The sequence below is a fragment of the Prionailurus bengalensis genome, chromosome A3 (assembly GCF_016509475.1).
Source record: "Prionailurus bengalensis isolate Pbe53 chromosome A3, Fcat_Pben_1.1_paternal_pri, whole genome shotgun sequence".
In the NCBI taxonomy this organism is placed as follows: domain Eukaryota; kingdom Metazoa; phylum Chordata; class Mammalia; order Carnivora; family Felidae; genus Prionailurus; species Prionailurus bengalensis.
In genome coordinates, this window is record NC_057354.1 from 4,062,676 (window position 1) to 4,086,354 (window position 23,679).

The following is a 23,679-nucleotide window of genomic DNA, read 5'->3' on the forward strand; positions in this document are numbered from 1 at the left end:
GCTTAAAAACCATTGCAACCTGTGGAGAATATCAAACAAAACGTGGTCACTTGAGCCTACTCAATCCCACAAACCGTGAGCAGCAAAGCAAAAGACAATGCCCATCTGAGAGGCTGAGAAGGTCAACTGCGGGTTGCTGACCGTGACCGTTCTGTCCCCGGACTCCTGTTCTGGCATTCCCATGGCCTCTGCGGTGCCACCAAGGTGAACGGGACAGGTGCCAGAGGAAGGAGCCGGTTCTCTCCCCAAATTTCTCTCTTCCGAAACCGCCTTGGGTTGTTTCTCTTCCTCGGATGGTCCCCAAATCCCGCTCCTTCCTTAAAATCCAAGCAGCACTTGTTTGTCTCCCTCCATAATTGACTTTGGATGGATTCTACTTCCTGGACTATAACTCCCTCCATGCTCTCCAGAGGTCCATGAAAAGTTGATGTGTAACCAGGCATATAACACCAGCGAGAAGAACCCACAAATCAGAGCATTTTTTTCTTTATTATGCATTTGACAGTTAGTATTTTCTGAGTGTTAGCACAACGGATGAATTTCTCTCCAAGATAGCATCCTGCCACAGAGCCAAACGGTGCCTATGCGTTTTAAAAATGTAACTCAAGCTCTAAGGAATATGCGTTTGGATCCAGAACACAATTTAAAGTCTGTCTATATATACACAGTGGCTTTACTTTGAACAGATCCACATAAAGGAATCGAAATAAAGAGTTTCACAATAAATAGTTGCTTCTCTAAACTGTACACAGTCCTGCTAGCAAAGCACTGCCTCCTTTTCCAGGTGATAGGTACTCCCTTTTCTATCCGTAAGAGCTCATGAAATAACGCACGCAGAATTTAGCATTTGGTCAAGGCCAACACTCTGTCGTTCACCACCTTAAATTTCCCCGCGTGGTGACCTGGGCATGCCTCCCATGTGGGTTCTCATCTCTCTGCCAGCTGGGGGCGGGGGTGTGGGGGGGGGGGGGAGGGGCGTCTGCATCAATGACGTTGGCACCAAATACTTTGCCGGATACGCACGGTAATCTTGGGCCGGCCGTAAAAAGCACAGCGGAAACAGATCGCGACCTGCGGGGCGTTACAATCCCCAGTGGTTGCCAATTACATAGATAAATAGGAATTTACATAATTTACAAAGAGTTTGCATTTGTGGCTTATTTTGAAGCCGTTCCCCAAAGATCCACATTTGTTCATGAAAGCGAATAGTCACCCAAATGGCCTGGAGGGGAGGCCGGCGGCTTTTACTGCGGCTCTCTGGGAAGTGCCTGGCCTGCCTGTCCGCAGAGGGCTCAGAAGGTCACCTGATCGAGGACAGGCTCGCAGCCGCACGTGTCGGGGTTCAAAGCCCCCACATACTCGTGTTCTTCTTTCCTCGTCACAAACATCAAGGTTTCTTTTTTCTCTCGTCCTCTCTTTCTCAAAGATACGTTCTTTTAGTGGGTACCGTGCACACCTGAAAATCGCTGTCTAAATCCTCCTAGAAGCTTCAAAGTCCTCAACTCCCGCAAAGCTACGCTCCGCATTCCAAATCGACGCCTGGCGCCCTCCCTAGCCCACAGCGCGTGCCTTCTGGATGTCAGGACGGGAGCGTCGCATGCTCCCGCCGCATCGGTTGTAAGGGGACGCGTGGTTACATTTGCAAAGTCAGCCTGGAGCCCACTTATACTCCAAGAGAAGTCAAAAGCCAGCAAGCGGCTGGATGTGCCACGGCGCTCCAAAAACAATTTCCTGCATGAAACCCGACCCGCGGGCGTCAGGCTCTGGGGCACATCTGGGATCATTTTACCCATTAGAGAAACCGGGTCGTTGGGGCTGGGGCATTCTTGGGTGAGGGGTGTACTGTTGAGTGTGGACCTTCTGAGTGGGCTTTCCCCCCACCAGGCAAAACTCATTCCTGGTCCTCCAAGAGGCTGGGAACGTGAACTGGGAAGGAGCGGAAACTGAGGCCTCCCAGAAATGGGGTGCTGCTGGCCTGTGTCCGCAGGGGTTCCTGACACAGCAGAGGCGGAGGCAGAGCGCGGGGGGCCCACCGCCGGGCAAGCACGTGATGCCAGAGGCCTAAGGCCCGCTCGCTTGGTCGGTCCCGGACTTCAGCCTATCTTGGAGAAAGGGGCAAAAGAGAAAAAGAGGTACGTTATGAAGGAGAGCGCTTACCGGCTGGAAAAGGGGACATCTCTCAGCTCCCTCTCTAGCCCTGTCCCCTGCTCTGAAGTGACCCTTCCCACCAGCGCTTTGTGGCAATTTCAGAGCCTGCCACCCACCCGGGAAGGTGTGAATGAATCACACCAGCAGAGGCGGCCGCTGGGAGGCGCCCCACAGCCCGGTCCCGTCTTTGATTATCACGAGCTCAGGACGGTGGCAGCTTCCAATCTGAGAATGCTTATCTGGGAATTATTAAGTCGACTCTTGCAAGAAAGCAGGGACCATGGCTTATAAGAAAAGACTTGTCTTCCCACGTAAAGCTTCTTACGGGAGCTTTACGCGAATCGTGAAAACCTGGGAAGAGTCTCCTTTCCAGGCCCCAGTGGGGACACGTGTGCGTGCTTCCCCACCTTCTGGACGTTCAATGGAACAGTTAAGAGCAGCGACAGCAAAAGCAACTTCACGCTTTTTCCGTGCGGGGCTCTCTGGCCTTCCTTGAACAGACCCAGCATATTCCTACCACAGGACCTTTGCACTTACTGTTCTCCCTCCCTGAACTCTCCTCCCCTTCATCATCCCCCCGGCTCACCCCTTGACTTCCTGCAGATCATTCTGCCAAGGAGACCGCCGTGTCCACCCAATCCCAAACTGCAACCCCCAGCCCTGGCACTTCCTGTCCCGACCCTGCTTTCCTGAGTTACCCACAGTCAACCACGGCCCGGAAGTAGATGTTCCTCCTTCCGACACAGCGTCAGGAGGACAACAGTAACCTCGCGCTGTGTCACAGGCCCGTGTGTTCAGCTCACTCACATCTTCACGCAGCATCTTACCACCTCTCCTCGTCACAAGGGGGGTGAGTACAAACCCAACGTTTTGGGAGAGAAAGAGAGACCACACTCACGTGACTTTTATTACAGGAGATTGCCATAGTTGTCCTACTTTATGATCAGGTATCATAGTTACTCTCTCCCTGTGCCTGATTTATCAATGCGACGTCCTGGTAGAGGTGTGTGTGTGTGTGTGTGTGTGTGTGTGTGTGTGTGTGTGTGTGTGTAGGGAAAAATGCAGTACCTATGGGCGTGTCCGTGGTCCGTCTGGAACGAAGCCCCCGTGGGGGAGGGGGGACGAGTGTATTTGTCTGCGGTCAGCTCCCCACATTCTGTAAGTTCCGCAAACGCAGCCCCTCCGCCTCGTCCCCTCCCGCGTCCCCGACTTCCAGAGCGCTGCCCGGCATGTCGCAGGTGCACCACACATCTTTGCTGAATGAATGCATGAGTGAATGAATAAATGATGTAAAGGATGGATGGTTTTAATCACAGCCTGTCCTCGCCGAGAGGAGCGTGGGTTTGGGGTGAGGGAGAGAGAACAAAGCAAAAAGAGGCAAAGCAGGGACCAGCTGGGGCCTGACTCACGCTCTCCCGGGGCCTCTCTCTGCCGCCTCGCCCGCCCCCCTCCTCTCCGTTCGTATTACAGATGCTGACGGATCTCTCCGGACGACGAGAAGCGACTGCCACCGATTTGGAAAGCCTCCTGTATACTGAGCAGGGTTTAATCTCCCCTTGATCAGTCCCTGTAGGAACCCAAGCCACCTCCAGGCTATTATTATGGACATAAATTACCGTCCCATTGCACATGTGTAGGCGAGCCACTAATAACAATTTCTGATTGATAGAATGACAAGTAAACCGAGTCTGGCTGCAGGAAACCCTCAGAATCTCTCATACAAAAAAGACAAGCAGGTTACAAAAAAAAAATCATAAGCCCGACTGGGGGACATAGACCGTGTGCTGCCAGGTTTCACCCCCCCATCCAGAATCAGCTGCTGAAAACAAGAAATGATTGGGGTGGGGGGTGGTAAAGACCACACGTTGCTTCGGGAAAAGTGAAACATGGGCCCAGGTGGATGAGCCTGGGCAGGGAAGGCGGCAGGGCTGGTGGGGGGGGGGGGAGGTGTCTCCGAGCAGCAGGGGTCAGCAAGCTGTGTCCAGGCCCAGCGAAACCCAGAGCCGGATGTCACTGCTCTAGAGTTACAAGGGAGGCAAGGGGTCAACTCCCGTGACAAGAGCGGCTGGCCGGGGGCAGGGCAATGACGTGACCACAGCTTCAGCCTGCTCTGTCCCCGGAGGCCCGGTTCTGTGGGTGCAGCGCCCCACGCGTGGTGGGGCTCCCACCGGCTGCCCTCACAGATCACTCGCCACCCTCACGTCCTCCTTGGCCCCAAGGGTGCGACGCCTCAGAAAGTATCTTCACCTCCTCGGACGCAGGCCTCCATCGGCACCGCCGGCTGGCTGTTCCTCTTCGTCAGGATTTTCTGCTGTCCTTGAGTTCCTAGGGGGAGAGAGAGCTGGTTTGGATGAATCGACCTGTACTTCTGTCTGGCTGGTTTTCGGTCGTCAGATCAGGACCTGCTCTTCCCCACCAACGGGCACGGTAGCACATTCCCCAAAGACCACGTCTCAGGCACGGTTTCTGAAGGTTGAGCCCCCAGTGGGTGGATTTCTACCAAAGTAGAGCGTCTACTCCCTCAATTATTCATCAGATGTTAAGGAGTCAAGAAGAAGAACGCAGTTGGCCCTGGGGTTTCCGACAGCGAATCCTGGGTCCCCGACTACTAAGGCCACCACGTGCCTATTGAGCGGATGCCCGTGTCAACGGTCGTCCCACGTCAAACCTGCGGCCTGCCCATTTAGCCGGGTCCATACCGATTCACAAACCTCTCTCCGGCAGCCAGAGTTAGGGCTACAGGGTCTCAAACTCAAGGAGTCCCCAGACTGAGGTGATGTGCAAATACAGGGGAATGGACGCAGCACATCTCCCTCAGAGGTGAGTGGCTCCCTCAGTTCCAGCCTATACTGGCCAGGAGGGAACGCGGGGCCCTCCCGCGACCAGATCGTCCCATCTGCGGCTCTTCGAGAAGCTAAAAATACACGTGTGGCAAGGGTGGGTAATTCTTCAACGTTTAAATGTTGGCAACTCACTGAGATTTTGGCAAAGTTGCCGTGCGGTCCACAAGTGTGTCTGCAGACCAGACGTGGCCAGGGCCACGTTGCGGGCTCTGTTCTGAAAAGCAGCAAGGGGGCCGGACGCGGTACCCACCCGCCCCCACCCCCGGAGCCAAGGGCACCCACGTGCGGTGTGCAGCCCACTGGACCACACCAGCCAGGGCGCACCCAAGCCCTCCTGCCCCAGGCCCCGCGCCCCACGCGGCAGTCAGACTCTCCCAGCCTGTTTTCGCCCGGAGCTGCAGCACCACGGGGGTGAGTGTGACGGGGACGTCGTACCTGCTGACGGCCAGGGTGCGGGTACAGAAGTGCAGGCAGGCGCTGTCCCGACTCCGCACACAAGCGCAGCGCAGCGTCCGCTTGGACGGCTGTGGGCTCTGCGGGAACGGCCCCGCGGACCTCTTGCTCCGGAAGCTTCCTCTGTAGTTGGACAGTCCATAGGGCACGGTCCGTCTGCAAAGGACAGAGCAGCATCAGGGCCGCATGTGGACGAGCACCACGGGCCTCCCCACTCCGGGGGCATCCGTGGGGGCAGAACTGGCCACGGCTGGGAGACCGTGGATCCAGCAAGAGAGGTGGGGTCCAGCGACACCTTGAGAACTGGTGTCCCCGTGGTCCCCCATGCTCTGGGTCTCAGGAAACCTGTGCAGGGAACCTTTCAGCCGTCTTCCCCAAGCCCCCAGCAAGGGGGCTGGGGCCGAGGGGGTAGGGCGGTGGGCGGCGCTGGGGGAGGAGGTGTCAGCACTCGAGGTGCGCCCCCAGTCCCGGGTCCTTCGAGGGAGGTTCTGGGCTGTCTTCCCGGGCCCGAACCCCGGACACTGACATTCTGGCTGACACACACGCTGGTCTGCCTCGTCCTTGGGCGAGCGCCCGGGGCCGGTCATCCATACCAGTAAGAGGCCTGCCCAGCTCCCAGCCCGAGGCCGGCCGTGCCCTGCCCGCCCAACAGCCAATTTCTCGTGTGCGCACATCGCCTCGCCGTCTGCATTAACGGGAATACACAAATGTAATTATGGCCATTGTGGACACATCCTGGCCTCCAAGCACGGGTTTCCTCGAATACACAAACATCAGAGGCAAGGATGGAACTGTCCTTGGGGAAAGGCTTATTTAAAAAATCTCATTTAGAAGTCTGAAAACGTTTACCCGTCTCACTTACGGCTGGAGCTGGACGAGGCTGTCCGTGTCATTTGGAACAATTAACATTTGTCTTTTCCTTATGCTCATCTACATCCAAACCATCACTCTCCAGAGAAGGGGGAAGACAGCCAGGCGGCAGTGTGGTGGGAAAAATTAAAAGCATATGCTTAACTCATTAGCACCACTGAACGGGACTGGGGGACAAATTGCTAATAACCAGAGAAAGCTTATGTGGCCAAAAGTTACTTTTCCAACAGGGCCTGGTTTTCCAAGATGAGCCACCTTGGTTTCTGTGAGCCCCACGGAGCATCACCAATCACCCGCCTCAAAGGGGATTCTGACATCCTCTCTGGATTCTCAAAATAAAATCAAATTGGATTTACTTTAATTTGAAACACACATCAACATCGTGGAGTCTTTTCGGGGTGGTGGGGGCGGAGCGGGGGTGGGAGCGCCCCCTCGCGACCTGACGCTTGGAACCCACTTCCAACGTCCCCCCCCTGCTGGGTCGGAGGCCAGAGCAAAGGAGCGCCCCCTCCCCATTCATCTTCTTGTGTCTGTGCTCCGCGTTGTGGCGGGTTCCTTCCCAATGGGTAGAAGGTGGCTGCCTCCTGCCCTCGGTACTGGCTCGCAAAATGGAGAAAGCAAGCAGATCCCAGTCCCGTTCTGAGCCGAACCTTTGCTAAAATCCCATTTCTTCTCAGGAGTGGGATGGCAGCACAACGGAGACTGTCGTGAGGCGGGATCTGGCTAAAGGTATGTTCTTCCGGTAATAGGGCCGCCTTAAGTCTCAAAGTGTTGACATGAAACCCGGTCCCCATTTCTTGGTGAAAATTACACACGAGGAGTAACAACGCTCCGGTGTTTCCATCAACGGGAAGACTTCCGATTTTGAAATTGCCGTCAGCTGATGGTGCATTGGCGTGTGCACAGCCACTCGACTTCGGCGAAAACACTCCAAAGTGTTTCAAGTAAGGAAACAAGGCAACGTGGTATTTGTTAATAGAGCAAAGCTAAGCGCTTTCCCAGCAGTCAAGTGCAAGGAGCTCGTATGCAAATGAGTCCTTGCAATTTTCAAAGAATGTTCACAGAGAGACACTGCCCCCTCCGCTTCCTCCCCCCACCCCCATCCTAGGCCTAGAAACCCCTGCTCCAAGCCCTGGGGGTCCAAGCATGCTCCCCCCCTCCTGGCTGGCTGGCTGAGCTCCAGGACGGGTTGGGGAGGGTAGAGGCTGCAGAAACGAAGGGTTTAGAAGGTGGTCCAGACCCCAGAAAAGCCGGCCTCTAACCAGGCTCCAGTTCCAGTGGAGGCATGGGCCGACAATCTGAAGGTTTTCAATTAACCTGATAAGCTCTTGAGTAAGATAGTTCTACCTTCCTACCTGAACAAACATGGCTTCAAAACACCCTGGACGTCCGGGCTTGAATTTAGAATCCTGGAGCTGTGCTGGAGCGTGGCCACCCAAGGAGGTTCACGCCTTCTCTTCCATCCCACTCAGCCCCACACCAAGGGGGCCTCATCCACCCCCTGGCCACACTGTGGACCTTGGGGGATGAGCCTGGAGCCCTGTGCCATCCCTGGGTGCCAGACTCCGGAAGATACCCGCACGGGCCCTGGAAGCGGGCTTGGGGACATTTGGGTAAAGGATTCCAGGATCCTGAACACCTGGAACACCGTCTAGAAGGGGTACACGCTTAGTCCCACAGACTCCTTGGATGGGGTAGGAGACATGGCCAGAGGAGGGCCAGAGGCAGCCCTGTAGCCCAGAGGGCCCAGTGCAGGGGACCTGAGGGTCCAGATCTAAAGGTGGCTCACCAGCTCCTCAAGAGGAGAAGTCTGGTCTCTTCTGCCGTACCTGCCATGGACCCAGCACGAGGCTGAGCAAATGGGAGGAGTTGTGAGAATCCAGTCTGATAAGACAGGATCCTCTCCAACCTAAAAGGTTCGACAACCACAAACTCATTACAAAGAATCTCCAAGATTTGCCAAGCATTATACAAATACGTGTACAACGTATACGTATCATACACATATATTACATACAGATATCGTACATATATATACAAATTCATGAGAATCTCCAACATGTGTCAAGCATTACATATATACGCATACAAAACATACGTACGTATATCTATGTCCCTAGCATCATTCTAAGCGTGATGGGGACACAGGAAGGTCTTCAGGAGTTCACACACTCCGGGGCTACGAAACCAGGTCAAGGAGACATTATAAGCCAATATATACGGGTATGTGCCAGGTACACAAAGCACAGAGAAAGCTGAGCTGGTGACTGCATTTTATGTCGTGAAGCACTTACACGATGATCACTCCACCCTCTTGACAGTTTCCTGACCTACAAAAGGGCTGCTGGACAGACTGAGTGACACGCTGCACTACATAATGAAACAGTCAGCAAAAGGCTAGCAGTAAACTAACGATAGCTCTCATTGTTACTCATCTGGTCTGGGAATTCAAGTGAGTTGTTAGCAGGCAGGAACATCCCACCCACCCCGCCTGCATTTGAGATGTGTGAGCAAGCAATAAAGACGGGCAAGTAAGGGGCCAGAGCGCCAGAAGGCGCAGCAATGCCGTCCTCTGCCGTGCTTCCTTCCGGCCGCTCTTTCTCACGGCCCATCCAGCAAGCACTTGGGTTTCACTCGTCTCGGTGCCCGTTCGCACTTTTTAACGTTTCTTGAACAGCGAACTGGAAGCACCTAATGGTGGACCGATGAAAATGAAGTCCGCTCGGCTCAGAACCCCCGCCCAGCACCCTCTCTGGCCAGTTGGTTTAGCCCACTGCTCAACAGCAGGGTTTGGAGAAGGCGGTTCTTTGCAAAAAGTAGGCAGCTCTTTCCTCTGTTCGGCTTTCGGTTAAAACACAAGAGCTCCACACAAAGGAGACGCAGACGAGAAGATCAATCCAAATGCTCTTAGACAAGACAGAACACCCTGCCGGCGCACCTTCACACGCGGCGTCTCACATGGTGTCTGTCTGTGCAATAAGCTGTCCCGCCACCTACGTACGTTCCTTATTGATGGGGGACGGCGGTGCCAGTGTTATTTATCACGGTGTTCCTTATTTACCACTTTTTCCTAAATGTCATCTACGAATGTTGTTAAATATTAAACTTCCAAATCCAAATCCAAAAGCAAAAAGAGATTCACTGACCAAATTCTAATCTCCCAGGAAAGTTTATCATGGTGGGGGGGATAGCGCACAGGAAGCGCTTGATTTTTCTCTGCAAGAAGTTTTTAAAATAAGGAAAATTGCCTTTTTTTTTTTTTTAAGATTCTGTTTTTAAGTTCAGTGTTGGCTTCTCATATAAATGGATTTGTTATCTCCATCTTTCTGATTAGGAAACTGGCTTCTATACCTGAACTTTAAATTTTGTTTAATGTTTTATTATTTATTTTTTGAGAGAGAGAGAGAGACAGAGCACGAGCAGGGGACAGGCAGGGAGAGAGAGACACGGAATCCGAAGCGGGCTCCAGGCTCCGAGCTGTCAGCACAGAGCCCGACGCGGGGCTTGAACCCACAAACTGTGAGATCGTGACCTGAGCCAAAGTCGGACGCTTAGCCAACTGGGCCACCCAGGCGCCCCTACACCTGAACTTTAAAGGAGGGATAGAGACATTCGCAGGGGCCAGCCAGAAGCAGCAAAAAGAGATTCACTGACCAAATTCTAATCTCCCAGGAAAGTTTATCAAATTGTCATTGAAAACCCAGTTTTTTCCCCCCATCCCACTGAGCAGCATTCAGCAAATATCAGACTGGACTGGACTCTGGGTGAACATCCATGAACAAGACAGACAAGACAAGGTGGCCCTGTTCACACACAGCTTTAATCCACCACAGGGGTTGGCAATTTGGCAATTTATGGGTTTCATCCAATCAACAGAGGGTTTTTCTTTTCATTTGACAATTTTTATGAAATTGAACATCCCGATTTCCAGCTTCTCTCAGATAACCAGAGGCTGTGTCAACACCAACCCCAATCCCCAACATGGCTCAACCGTCATCACAAGCCTAGTGACAAAGTCAGAGACGGGGCATGAATGCTCTATTTTGCCCCAATCCCTGCAAACACCTTTCCTTCTGCTCATTTGTGTTACGGGTCCGGCCCTCGTGGGCATCTGAGTCTGGTGGCCTGTCCCACAGCACCGGGTCAGACAGGTCACAGGACACACATGTCACAGAGTGACAAAATCAGCCCTCGATACCATTTTTATAAATAGAGCCGTCTGCAATTTAAAAAGCCCACATTCCAGTCTCTGACACAAACAGATTGTTTTCACTTCCATCGGAATGTCAATTTGAGGCTCTACTTCCTCTGCTCCCATTCTTCCTTCTGGAAGGGGGAGCAAAGGCAGATTCACCCTTGGGCCCAGGGAACATACTGTACAGAAGGTGTGACCCTGCTGGCCGACCCCGCAGCCCACACGGTCATCAGATACCTCCCGCCACTCCCCAGAGAAACCACTTCTCAACCCCAGTGCGCCTTCTAACGACCGCCCCATCTCAGGTCTCCCGAACTTCCTTCCACAGAAGGCAAGTCCCGAGCTTAGGAATGTCTTCTTGGGCAAGGAAGAAAGTGTGACCTACCTTCGCTCACTGCCTTGGTCCCCCTAACAGGGGAGAACTGTGAAGAAAGAACTCTGGACCAGTTAAGACAGGAGAGAGTAGCCACGGGCTATGGCCATTCTTTTCCACGAGCACCCAGTGCACCTGCTGAGCCCAAAGGTGAGAAGGCAGGAGGGACGCAAGCCCAGAGACAGGAGGACCCCTCTTAAAGGACTTGAAAGCCTGGAATCCTCTAGAGCCTGAGGCCAAGCTTGGTTGCGTTTGTCTCCTGGAATCTAAGCGCCTACCTTTCCTCTGGGGGATTATCCCTCCCTCCCGTGTGAGGTCTCGGCGAGACTGTCCATCAATGTGCCTCACCTGCCCCTGAGGACTCAGCAGGTGACCCGAGTTGGGCAAATGGGATCCTGTCTCTCCCAAGACGCCCGAGTGGGGCAACACGAGATCAGAAAGCTACCGCTTCCCAGGGGGCCCCACGCTGCCTTGTCCATCCCATGGAGCCCCTGGGCCCACAGTCCCGGTCCCCCTCCTGCTTCTGACGCTTCTTCTTCTCAGTCTGTGTCCTTCCAATAAATGTCCTTTATGCCACATTAGTCTAGACTAGGTTTCTGTGGCTGGTGACCAGTGACGGCCAGCTGATCCGGAACTCACTTTCTTGCGACTGAAGTGACCGTGACCTCTTGGATTCAACAGGAAGACCCAGAGTGTCTCCAGCTGCCGGAAATTTTCTCCGTCGCAACAAAGCACAAAAGAGTGGGTTCGGAGTCAGGACAAAACCCAGCAAACTACGCTGGCTGGAGTCCTTTCCTTCCAGGTGTGCCCACTGTGAAATGTTTGCTTTGAATCACGCCGCGCTTTGGGCAGGTTAAAGCAGGCGGACCACTCACTCTCCTCCGTTTCAAGATGCCCGGAGCCGAGCCCCAGACTCTCAGCTGACCACCTCGGAAGCCTTCGCCTCCAGCGAATCGATCCCCCGTCCACCCGTCAAATGCTTGTGCAAGTCTGCTGCGGGCCAGGCCTCGTGCCAGACAACCCCCGGGGGGCCCTTCCGGCCTCCAGGAAAGAAAACAGACCAGGAAATACAGCTCCTCAGTGACCCTGTTATACAAGCAGAAGATACACACGTGCCTTCTGGTTCGAAAGGGGACGACACAAATCTTACGCTCACAAACAACGTGAAATGAACGGGCAATCTGTAGCTCTGCTTCCCCTGCAGAAAATCCTTGCATCTTAGCGTCGAAAGACCCCAAGGCGGACCGCTCGCCCGGCTACCAGCCCGTGTGGAGATTCCTCCTCCCGCAGCCTCGAAAACAGCCAGTGATCCTCCAGTGTTTAGAAATATCAAAAGTCAGCAATGTGCTGTGTGTTGGTGGTTAACTATTTTTTAGGACACTCATCCACCCAAAAAAAAAAAAAAAAAAAGTTGAGCTTATCCAGGACTTGGCTGTTTGTTTGGGAGTATTACGAGAATAAGAGACATTTTCAGAGTCTGCGAAGGGCTGACCCCCATCACTAAGACCCAAGAATGATGGTCGATTCTACATCTCTACTGGCTACCTTCTTGTCCCTCCTGATCAGAATTAACTGGGCCTCTCCGACCGGAACCACTGATCATTTCTGTCTTGCTCACTTCCGCACACAGATGTAGCATCTGGCTCAGCGTGCTGCTCAGTAACACCTCAATTATCTCAGTAATAGGTACGTGTTGAATGAACGGAGGAAGGAAGGCGTGACTTCTAAATGAGCCGTTATTTCTGGGCCACACCCCATCTCCCAAATGTACTGCCTTCTTGGCTGACTTATCGGACTTCTATTGTTTCCCTCAACTGGCCCATCCTGGAGGGTTTTTTCCTGGAGAGAAGGGGTGTCCGGATTCCTCAAAGTGAAAGATCTATGTCTTGACAAGAGCTCCTGCTGGCCACACCAGTGGCACGACGGAAAAGCCAGTTGCATCAATGGCTGAGGCACCAGAGGGGACTCCAGAGGGTCGCTAGGCTGACCCAGGTTTCTGGTCCAAACGGAAGACTAGCTTACTGAGAGCCCCCGGGGAGTACCTTTCCTCTGAGCCTGAGAAAGGAAAGGGCTGGCTGGACCTCTGGAAATGTCTGTCCATCTCCATACTCCACCTAGAGATCCCCAAACACCCGCATCACCCCGTCTCCAAACAGCATTGGCCGGAGCAGTCCCGACCTTTCACTCCAGCAATAAAACCACAGCTAAATGGCAGGGCGGCGGCGGCGGGGGGGGAGGGGGGGGGATCCCTGTCCCCCAACAGACTCCAGGGTCTCACCACCACGCATTGGCCTAGATTGTTTACATGCTCTTGTGTCCTCTTCCCATCTAAACAAGCTGAAAAATAACACCGAAGCCACAGACTTTATCACAGCACCTGCTCCCTGGGACACAGGCACATTCTTCCCAAACACGGCACACACCCATGGAAGGAGATCTGGAGGCACGAGGGGTCCAAGGAAAGGGGAGCAGAAAAATGCTCCGTGCTTATGGTGTGCTGTGAGGTTTTTGAGAGTCACGGCTCAAAACAGAAGTCGGGGAGACAAAGCCTTCCGCTACGTGGGGCACGAAGCCATCTACGGAACCCTGCAGATGCGTGTTTTCCCCTCCGTCTCGTATGGCCCGAAAGCGTGCACGTGGGGTTTCCTTCCCCAGCCCCCCCGTGACCCTAACGGATTCCGGGGCAAATGTGGGCAATCCCACGTCTGTCTGGCACGGCCTCATTACAAGTTTACGCAAAGCCACACAGATGTGGCTCAAAATAGTTCCCAGCAGTGGAAACAGTGGAGGAAACATAAGGAGAAGATCCTTTTTCGGGGATGGAGGGGTATTCGCAGAGGGATAAAGAAAGAAAATACAGACGCCATCACACATCCCTTTAAAGAATCCACAGTAAGAGAAGACGCTCTTGCTAATTTTCAGGAAACTCCACCGTAAGGATGGAAAATCCGACTGAACAAAGACCTACCCTCCAGCGCAACTATAATAAAGACTCGTTTTCCTCCTGATCTAGTTGTTTGCGTCCTTGGGTCATGTCCTTTTGGTAGCCCTGATCCATCGGCCACTTATCACAAACTAAGAGTCCCTGTAGAGACACGGGCTTTGCCGCCAACCGAGAACTCAATGTTGGGGTCAGGGCAAGGCGAGTGGGGCAGGCCGGGTAAGCGATGTCCAGTCCTGCCTTTATTACAAATGCTGATACTCTGTTGATCATGAATTTCTGGCTTTAATTTTTTTTTTTCAACGTTTATTTTTTTATTTTTGGGACAGAGAGAGACAGAGCATGAACGGGGGAGGGGCAGAGAGAGAGGGAGACACAGAATTGGAAACAGGCTCCAGGCTCTGAGCCATCAGCCCAGAGCCTGACGCGGGGCTCGAACTCACGGACCGCGAGATCGTGACCTGGCTGAAGTCGGACGCTTAACCGACTGCGCCACCCAGGCACCCCAATTTTTTTTTTTTTTAAGTACCGCATTAACATTCATTCATCTTTACGACGGACGCTTGGGCACACCTTCAGGGATGTCACCGGCCTCACCCCATCCTCGACCCTGCCCAACACCCGTGGAAACAGTCCAGGACAGATACACACACCTCTGCTTTCTCGCTGACTTGCTTCTGACCTTTGGCAGAACTTTCACGCTCCCCGAGGCGTGGGTGGAGCTGTCCCCCCCCCCCCCCCGGACACACACCCCGCCATGGGCCATTTGCCCCATTGCCACTTTGGCCTTCGTGCCTCTCAGGGACTCCTGAAATGAGTGTTTCCTTCTGTAAATTGCTTGGCTGGGACACAGGGCTCCCCGGCTGCCCCGTTCTGGGGTTACTGTGTGTCGAGGCCTCCTGCCCGGTCGGGCCCGAGCAGCCCATAGAAGAAGGGAAGGTCTGCACCTCCCAGCCCTTGGACAAGCTCTCCAAAAGCTCTGGCCTCCCCAAGGCTCCAAGCTGGGGCGGCTGAGAGAGGCAGACAGATACCCCGTCCCGCTGTCGGTCCGCCCGAGGGACACTTGCTGGGTGGGCAGGAGTTTACATCCCAAACTCTGTCCGGACACGCGGCCCTCCCTTGGCAGTAAGACAGCTCTCCCTTCCTGTCCCCAGTAGGGGCAAGAGTGCGCGTGTCCCATTTCACGGCACCACGTTTCCACCTGACAGGTGACACAGAAATGAGAGATCATCTCCTGCCGAAGGCGGAGTGCCTCTCGCGCAGGGCTGCCTGGGGGTGTGCGCGGCGGTGCGGCGGGTCCCCAGGAGGCCCGGGCCTGGGCGCTGGAGCAGAAAAGCCGGGCGAGGCCCCAGCACAGCCACAGGGCCTCCTGAAGGAAAGCGCCTTTTGCTTCCCAGCTTCCTTTGTTTTAAATTCTTGCAGGAATAAACCAGACAGGAGATGTCAGAGCCTTTCACCTGCCTTCAGATTTAAGGCCAAGTTCCCAGCTGTGAGGTCCCTTTCATCTAGCAGAGACCCAAATTCGCCCCCCCCGGGGTCACACGGGGTCACGCCTTTCCTTCCACGCTTTCTTGCTGAAAAGCAAACTGCCCCTCGCCTCAAGCCCCTGTCATCGCGGGGATCTGCTGCGCTTTGACCAAGCCCGTCTCTGCCCCTGCACCCCACCCCCCGGCCTACTCACACCCACCCCGGGGCACAGAAAGGGGCTCTGGGGCCCAGCGACCCCTACAGTGAGGTCACCTTCCGTGCACCGACCTCTCCAACAAACTGAGGCTTAGCCCCAAGGCCCTCAACTCCTAAAGACGTATCTTGCCGTGAAGTGTCCCCAGGGACACGGTACCTGAACTCAAAACTTGGATCTGAACATTTACCAGATTTCGAAGGAGACAGACACGGTTCCCACAGGGAGAAAGGCTCACAAAGTCAAGCAAAACCGTCAGCGGTTCAAACTCACGTCCAGTCTGGCCGACAGCATCTTCTCTCCCGTGTCCTCCTCGCAGGCGCAAGGCGGATTATTTTCTGTAAACCAGCGCACAGAGTGTCTCCTGGAATGGCTTCCTGGCAGAGCCCCTTCGGCTCCTGGGCAGGGTCGTCCCCGCAGACCAGAGGCCCGGCGTTTACTCGGGCGAGCACAGGAGAACGCGGACAGACCCCTTACGGAGACCTCGCCATGAGGCACTTAACAAACAGGTTCCAAACTGGCCGTTCACATTATCCTGAAATGACAGACCCCGGTGGCTGTCCCCACCTCCCCACTAACGGAGGGGAGCCCCAGGCCAATGCCTACACAGAATGCCAAGCCCCAAACATTCCAATGATTTACCAAGGGGACAGGGAAGCAAGAGAAAGCAAGGAGGGGCCGAAAGGGCGGAACCAAGTCTCACGGAGCCTGGAATAACCTTTGGCCGGAGTGTCCTTATCAAGCCGCTTATCGGCAGCTGGAGGCAGCCAGGCACACCTTTACCCCCCGGTCTGTCAACCCTGTGCCAATTAGACCTTTTGGGAGCGCCACTGAGGGCTGGAGATGGTGTGGCTCGCTCAGTGCTCACCCCTCCCCACCCCCCACTCCTAGGCCAGGCAAGACCTGTGGCGGCCGGTCCAAGGAGGTGACCTCAGCCCTACTTGAGCAAGAACTTTCTGCTCACGGGCGCCCCCCAACCGCAGCATGGGGCATGGCAGGAGGCACTGGCCCCGGCCTAGAGGTGGTACCGTTATCTTTATGGTCGTGTCTTGGCGATATATTCACTACATTCCGTGTCCCCTCTCCCTTCTGGCGTCACTGTCACACGTCTTTACACACGGGAGTCGGTCTTTGTCAACGTTGGCCGCCATCGTCGTCATCGTCTGTGTCGCTGTGATTATCACGACGGCCAGAAACACTCCGACCCTCCGCCTCACCAGCTACAACAATACGCCCAGTCCCGACTCAGGGGGCGGGCGATCGCACCGCGGGTGGGCAGCGGGTCTCGCATCGGCAGGAGGCTGGGGTCCCAAGTGCGTCCATTTCCCTGGGACGGCCTAACGCGTGGAATGCGCCTTCTTGCAAACGTGAACGTGACCTTCTTGAACGACAAAGGAGGCAACGACGAAGGCAGCGTTGCCTTTTTGTGCTAAAATACATTAAAATGCAAGTTCAAGTGTTTTTTTAATTACCGTCATCATTATCGTTTTTGTTCTACTTCTTTGGGAGAGGAAAAGAACCCAACACAAACGTCATTCCCGCTGGGCCGAGTCAGCGTGGCAGGCTTTGACGCAGCGAGGGTGGCGGGCGGGTCATCTTGTGAGGCCACCACCCCAGGGTCCCACTGGCGCTGGCACCTTACCCAGGGGGCGCTCAGAGAGGGTCACCACACCCAAGTCAGCCCGCTAGCCAGCCAGGACACAGGGCAGAGTGCCTGCGTCTGGTGCCTTCCCACGAGCAGGGGCCGTAGATCCCAGATTTTCCGCCACAGTCGAGACTGCACATATCCGCACGACCCGCTTCATAAATGCATTCCCCCTGGTCGGTTCACGTGGCCCAGAGCTACGTCTGGAAAACACGCTCCCCATCACAGCACACAACGCCTCTCCCTCACTACGTCCTTGGAGCGATGAAGAGACAGCAGGTGCCGTCAGTTCTCGGGAACAGAGTGGGAGGAACAGAGGGGTTAATTTTATGTGTCAACTTAGCCAGGCCACCGTACCGATACTTGGTCAGGTGCCAGTCTAGATGTTGCCGAGAAGGTATTTGTTTTAGATGTAAGGTTAAGATCCGCAGACTTTGAGTAAAGCAGATTACCCTCCGTAATGTGGGTGGGCCTCAACTAATCAGTCGAAGGCCTTAGTGGAGAAAAACAAAACAAAACAAAACAAAACCAGGGTGCCTGACGAGGAAAGAATTCTGCCTCCAGAATGCCTCCTGTGGGCATATGTGCACATACTTGCACGGACATCTCTACACACACACACACACACACACATGCACACACACACGTGTCCTATTAGTTCTTTCTCTCTGGCGACCCCAGCACAATCCCCCACTGGGCTCGAGGACACTTCTGTTTCTCAAGCACTCGCAGAGGACGGCCCCGTGTGTACATGTGTGTAAGCGCACACGCTACTTCCTCACCACCTCTTCCCCCGTTATCTTATTCTTGGCAAGCTTTCCACGATCCTAAGATGGGATATGTGTTTCTCTGATTTGGAGGGTTTTTTCCCGTTTTTGTGGGCGATGGTGGGATTGTCGGGGGAGGGGCGAAAGCTCCCCGACACAGCCAAGGGGAGTCACGAAGACCACCCCGTGCCGTGGCTCCGCGCCTCCACAAGCCCAGGAAGTGCACCTGCCCAGGACACATTTGGTTCCTCTTTGGGGCCGGCCACACACTTCCTAGAGGCTGAATGGAAGTCACGGGCCACACCCCCCGAGAAAAATCCACATTCCCGCACGCGTCTGCTGGGAGGCACGGGCCTCTGGAGAGCGTGCACGCACGCTGGAACAAGAAGCCTTGTTTGTGGGAGGAAGCACGGCAGACCCGAACCTCAGTGACGGCGAAGACAGGAAGAAGCGCCAGGCGGCCGGACCTAAGCAAAGCCAACCGGCGGTCCCGAACGGACCCGGCAGAGGGCACCCGGCAGACAGCGCTCGCCGAGCTCGGTCTGCAAGAAGGAAGCCCGTAAAAGTCTGTGGCAGAGCCAGACACCCTCAGCAATTCCACCCGCGAGATCCTTCGCGAACCTGGTCTCTCGAGCCCTCACCGGACGTCGACTTTCCACCAAAGATGCAGAAGGGGCCTCGGCGGTACCTCGCACGGTCCACCTGCAGCTTTCAGGTCCTCGGACACGGCGCGAGCGACCACACTCACGGAACGCCTACCCATGTCCTCCCGAGGCAGAGAAGGACTGTGGGGTCCGTCTTCGCGCAACACGAGGGGCCGCAGGAAGATGTCACACGCCGCGACGTCACCCAAAGTCAAGACTCTCGACGTAGGCATGAAGATCAAGGCCCCCGCGGTTCCCGGCGCAGCGGCGAGGCCAGAATGCACATCACACGCGGGAGAAGTTTCCACAGACCGGGAGGGTCTGCCACGGGAGGCGGGGGCAGGAACGGAGAGGGACCCGGAAAAGACCTCGCTGCTCTCCACCGTCGCCCCTTTGGCTCAGCTCGGCGGCTGTGTCCTTCCTCCATCCTCCGAAGGCCCACGTCCCCTGTCCCTAGCCCATCTTCTCACGTTCCCGTCCTGTCCGAGATGTCTACGGACCTGTCTACCAATCTATAGAGTCTTGGAAGGAAGGAAAGGAAGAAAGGGAAGGAGAGAGGCGGGCGAGGGGAGTGGTGGGGGAAAGAAGGAAGGACGCAGAGCATCTGGAGAAAGCTTCCCTACGAAAGCGATTTTGCTTGTCTTGCTTCAGAGTGCCCATCTGTCTGCTGTCATTTTTTTTGTACACAGAGCTCTCAAACACCATAGTTCATCCTTCTTGCCTAGTGTTTAAAACGAATCGGGGTCAGGAAAGAGGGGAAGAGGTCACACCGCGAGGGAGGACGCCAGCAAGGAGGCCGCCCTAAAAAATTAAAAAAGTCAAAGGCCCACAGCTTCATACGCGACAACTCGGAATTACGCGACAACTCGGAATTACACGACACGGCTGCCAACAGACCAGAGGGCGTTCGCTGAGCCCCTTGGGCGCATTTCAAGCAATCAGGCCTCCAGCCACGGCCAGGAGCCCGGTGACAAGCAGGGAACGGGGGAGGTCTCCGAACCCTCTCCTGCCCCCCTCCCTCTCTCCTCTGCCCCAGGCCCGCTGCCCCTGATTCAGTCGGCTCTCCTTTCTCCTTCCATATGCACAGCCTGGGCCCCTGGCTAAGGCAAGACGCAGTCCTGTGTTGACTGAAACCGAGCGTGGGTCCTTCTGAGCCTGGGACCCCCGTGCGAGTGTCGAGGTGGTTCAGCGAAGCTGGCCCCGTCTGCCGCTCTGGCATAATGGGGTCACTTTCCAGACCTACCCCGGATGTGCTCAGAGATCCTGTCACCTGGTCTGAAAGCTATTCGCCCCCTCAGGGGTACCCTCCTCGGTGCCTCCTTCTGCAAGGGGCTCATGAAACGTGGCGGGTGAGCCCATCAGAGCTGTCACCTAGCGTGCTCAGAGGCTGGGGATGAAGGAAGCCGTGGGGGACGTGAATCGGGGTGGCCCCAAACACAGCAGCAAAGTCGCCTTTCCCAGCGAAAGGTCCCCATTCACCGCCAGCTCCTCAACAGGAATCCCCAGTAGGGCACCAGCAGGAGTCCCAAGAGATCCCAAGAACACCTGGGGAACCGAACACGGAGTCCCAGATTTCAGAGCTCGGGGGAGACAAAGCCCAGGAGGCAGGTGACCAGAGCAAGGTCAAGCCCTCTTTACTGTCTGCAAGGCGATGTTTCTGCAGGAGGAGATTCCCAAATCGAGTAGGTGAATGGGGGACACTCAAATCCTCCCACGGCAGAGCGCACTCTCTACCCATGGCCTTGGAAGGTGGACTCCAGACCCCAGGACTCCAGATGGCACTGCCCTGGTCCCACAGTAAGAGCCCCTAGGGGCCGGAGGGGAGACGGGGAGGCCGTCTGTGGCAGTAGGTGGCGGTGGGCGACACTGGGTGATGGAGGCCAGCTTGTGGCAGGACCAGTCGGCACTGCACCCCCAGGAAGAAAGGAGCCTCGTGCCCGTGGAATTTCACCCTGCCTGGGAAGTTTCCACCGGGCCCTGCCAGGCCCACCCCTGCGCTCTCTGGAGAGCACGCTGCTTTCGAGGAATTTGAAACCCCTTGGAGCCTGGCAGGGTCGGGGGGCAGGGGGGCCCATTTAGCCCCTGGGGCAGGAGATAACTTTCCTCAATCGAAGAAAGACTTCTCAGGTGTCTAATCCCTCTGGCCAGCTCACCTCTCTCGGAGGGAGGGCTCCCCCTTCCACCGGATCAGAAACTCTGAGATTGGGTTTCTTCCCGGCCAGGCCCTCAAAGGGGATAGGAGACACATCCCTGACCTGCAGACCCGGCCTGAGCCGGCGGCATGGGGAGCAGGGTGGGGGGGCGGCGAGAGCTGGGGGCCGTGCCAGGGCAGGCTCCCGGCTGACCTGGCAGGAATGGGCTAAGGCGCTCCCGGGGCGGGGGATGGGGGGCGAGGATGTGGGCCGGGCCTCGGAGCCCCCAGCCCTGTCATCACTTCCCACCACCCAGGACCCGGCGGACTCACTCAGGAGTGTTGATCCAGATGATGTCCAGGTGGCAATAGTAGACGCACTCCTTGTCCTTGTAGGTGAAACACGTGCAGCGCCTCGCTCGGCGGTGCACGGGACCCCCCTCGGGCGCCTGTTCCCCAAACCGCCCTGGCTCCTGCTCCTGCCCAGGGCTTCTGGGACTTGGACTCTGCACTGCTGTAGTGGCCACGGTGTCCTCGATGTCCCCCTCGGATCTGGCTGCAGGCGGGGCCCCAGGCACGCCGCTCCTGCCAGCGTCCCCAGGCTGGGGGCGAGGCACCAATCCTGCAGGAGGTAGATGGAGGGGCTCCTGAGCGTGCAGAACCCCCCGCCCCCACCCCCGACTCACACCCCCACCGTTCCCAAGAGCCTGGGGGAGAGGGACAACCAAACTTGCTGCACTTTCTGTAAAGCCTCCAAGCTCTGCCACATGTTCTGAAAAGTTTGCAAACGCTACGTGCAGTTTCGGAAAAGTTTACGAGTTGCGTGCATGACTCGGGGAAAAGCTTGCAAGCTATTTTCACTTTCCGCAAAGTCCGCAAGGTACTTGCGCCCGTTGAAAACTTTGCAATCGTCTTTGCACAGTTTCTGAACAGTTGGCAAACTTTTTTGAAAAGTTCCCAACTTCGTGAAAACTTCAACCCGGTCCGCGGGGCCGGCCGCATCTCTGGCTTTCCGGTGGGCCGCAACCTCCAGAGCCCACCCCCCCCGGGGGGGGGGGTCGGTGCCCCGCTCGGCCCCCACCCCCAACCTCCGGCCCCAGCCCGCCCCCGGGCGCCTCCGGGGGTGGGGGGGCGAACCCAGGCAAGGGACCGCTCCCCACCACGCACCCTCCCGCGCGCCCCCCCCCCCGCCCCGGCCCGGGGGTCCTTTTGTGTGCGCTCGCGCCGGGAGTGGCCCGCGCCCCGCCCGCTTACCTGCGGCGGAGGTCACCGTGAGCCCGAACAGGAGCCACAGCCCCGGCTCCATGAACCCCGATCGGGCGCGGGGCACCGGGCCGGGGGCACGGACGCCTGTGGCCGAGAAAGGGCGCTGGGCCCGGCGCGGCGGCCTCGCCCTCCGGCCGCGGGGTCCGAGGCCGGCGCTCGCTCGCTCGCTCGCTGCGCCCCGCGCCCCGGCCGGGAGTTGGCTGCGCCGCTCACACGCGTCAGAGCGCGCTGCCCATCGCCGCGCCGGGCCGGCTGTGGGCTCGGGCTTTTCTGGCGCCCGCACCACCCCCTCGCCTCCCCGCCCCCCGGAGGGGCTGGGGCTGCCGCGCGGGGCCTTTGAACCCGGGGCGCGCCGGGGGTCGCCTCCCAGCGCCGGGGCGGGGGGCGGGGAGGGGGGAGCGGGCGGCGCGGCGGCCCGAGGCGCACCCAGCCGGCCGGGGGCGGGGGCGGCGCGCCGGGGGCGGGGGGGGGGGGCGCGGCGGGGCCGGGAGGCCGCGCGGCGCACGCTCGCGCACACGCGCGCGTGTGCACACGCACCCGCGCGCGCTCCCCCTCGCCCCCCGCCGCCTCGCTGTCCCGGGACCTGCAGCTCCCACCGCAGAGCGCTGCCGGCGATTAACGGCCGCGCGCCGGGAGGCTGTTATCTTTTATCTCAGGGTCTCCTGGAGAGCAGCATTTCTCCGTGGTCGCCCAGTGACACCTCACCCTGGCACAGACCGTCCTGCCAAGGCCCCGGGTGCACTTTACACTCGTGACTCACGGGCACCGGCAGGCAGCGTCTCCCTGCCTCTCCCGGGAGCTCGGAGCCGGCGGGTGTGGGCGGTGGCAGGGGAGCAAAGTCAACCCAGAGGCAGGTTAGCGGGTCTGGGCGGCCCGGCCTCGCCGGCAGCTAGTCCTGGACCTCCTGCCCAGCGGAGGCCTCCCGGCTTCCCCTCCGTTTCCTCCGAGGGCGTCCAAGTGCAAAGTACTGAGGGCCCTTCCCGCTCACCTGGGCAGCACAGAAGACAGGGCTGCTTTATGTTGCTGTCACCAGTACCACCTGCCTGAGACCCGTGCCTGGGCACCCGGGAAGCTCTGACGAAAGAGTCGGGGAGTGAATGAATGAACAGAGTGGGTGAGTGAATGAATGAACGCTTCCCAGGGATTTGGGCCCGACTGCTGACCTCTGAGAACACCTGGACGCCCTTGGACCCCCTCCCTTACCAGCGTCCCCCCGCCAGAGGGAGGGACGACACGCAGAGGCAGGGCTCCACCTGGCACTGGGCACCTGTGCTGGACTGGGGTGCCAGGGACTCCCTGCACGGCCCGGGGACTCCCTGAATGGTCAGCTCACGGGCCAGGCCACACGGAAGGCACGGGTGGTCGACATAACACATGTCCCAGGTCCTCTGACGTTCCCCCCTGGGACTACTCCCCTAACCAGCTGCAAAAGTCACAAGGGTGTCACGCCCTCCACCCGGCTCTCTCCCTCGGGGACGCCAGTCCTCTGAACACGGCCACCGTGCTGGGAGGAAGCCCGAACGAGCCCGCACGCAGAGATCACACAGAGCAGCCAACGTGGAGAGAATCTGAGGCCTCACAGCCACGGCCAGTGCCAGCCACGGACACGTGAACGCACGAGCCGAGAGGTGCCCGGAGCCCCAGCCTCCCGGACTGGCCCCAGCGGACCGGCTGAGTGCTGACCCGCGGAACCCACGGAACCCACGAGCGCCACAGATGGTC

The 23,679-nt window shown here is 57.1% G+C and overlaps 1 protein-coding gene across 3 annotated transcripts; it reads right to left on the minus strand.

Moving 5' to 3' along the window:
• Nucleotides 1–1,156: 1,156 nt before the first annotated feature.
• EDN3 (endothelin 3) lies at nt 1,157–22,283 on the minus strand. 3 transcript variants are annotated; one of them, XM_043553556.1, is made up of 5 exons: nt 21,946–22,282; nt 21,025–21,313; nt 5,427–5,600; nt 4,396–4,473; nt 1,157–2,102 (listed from the first exon to the last, which is right to left on the minus strand). In XM_043553556.1, the coding sequence occupies exons 1-5, from the start codon at nt 21,995–21,997 to the stop codon at nt 2,099–2,101; spliced, it is 597 nt and encodes a 198-aa protein (XP_043409491.1). In that variant the 5' UTR covers nt 21,998–22,282; the 3' UTR covers nt 1,157–2,098. The 3 variants fall into 3 exon arrangements, with proteins under 3 accessions (XP_043409491.1, XP_043409490.1, XP_043409492.1); XM_043553555.1 differs by having other exon boundaries at nt 1,157–2,098; nt 21,946–22,281; XM_043553557.1 differs by lacking the exon at nt 1,157–2,102 and having other exon boundaries at nt 4,388–4,489; nt 21,946–22,283.
• Between the last annotated feature and the right edge of the window lie 1,396 nt (nt 22,284–23,679).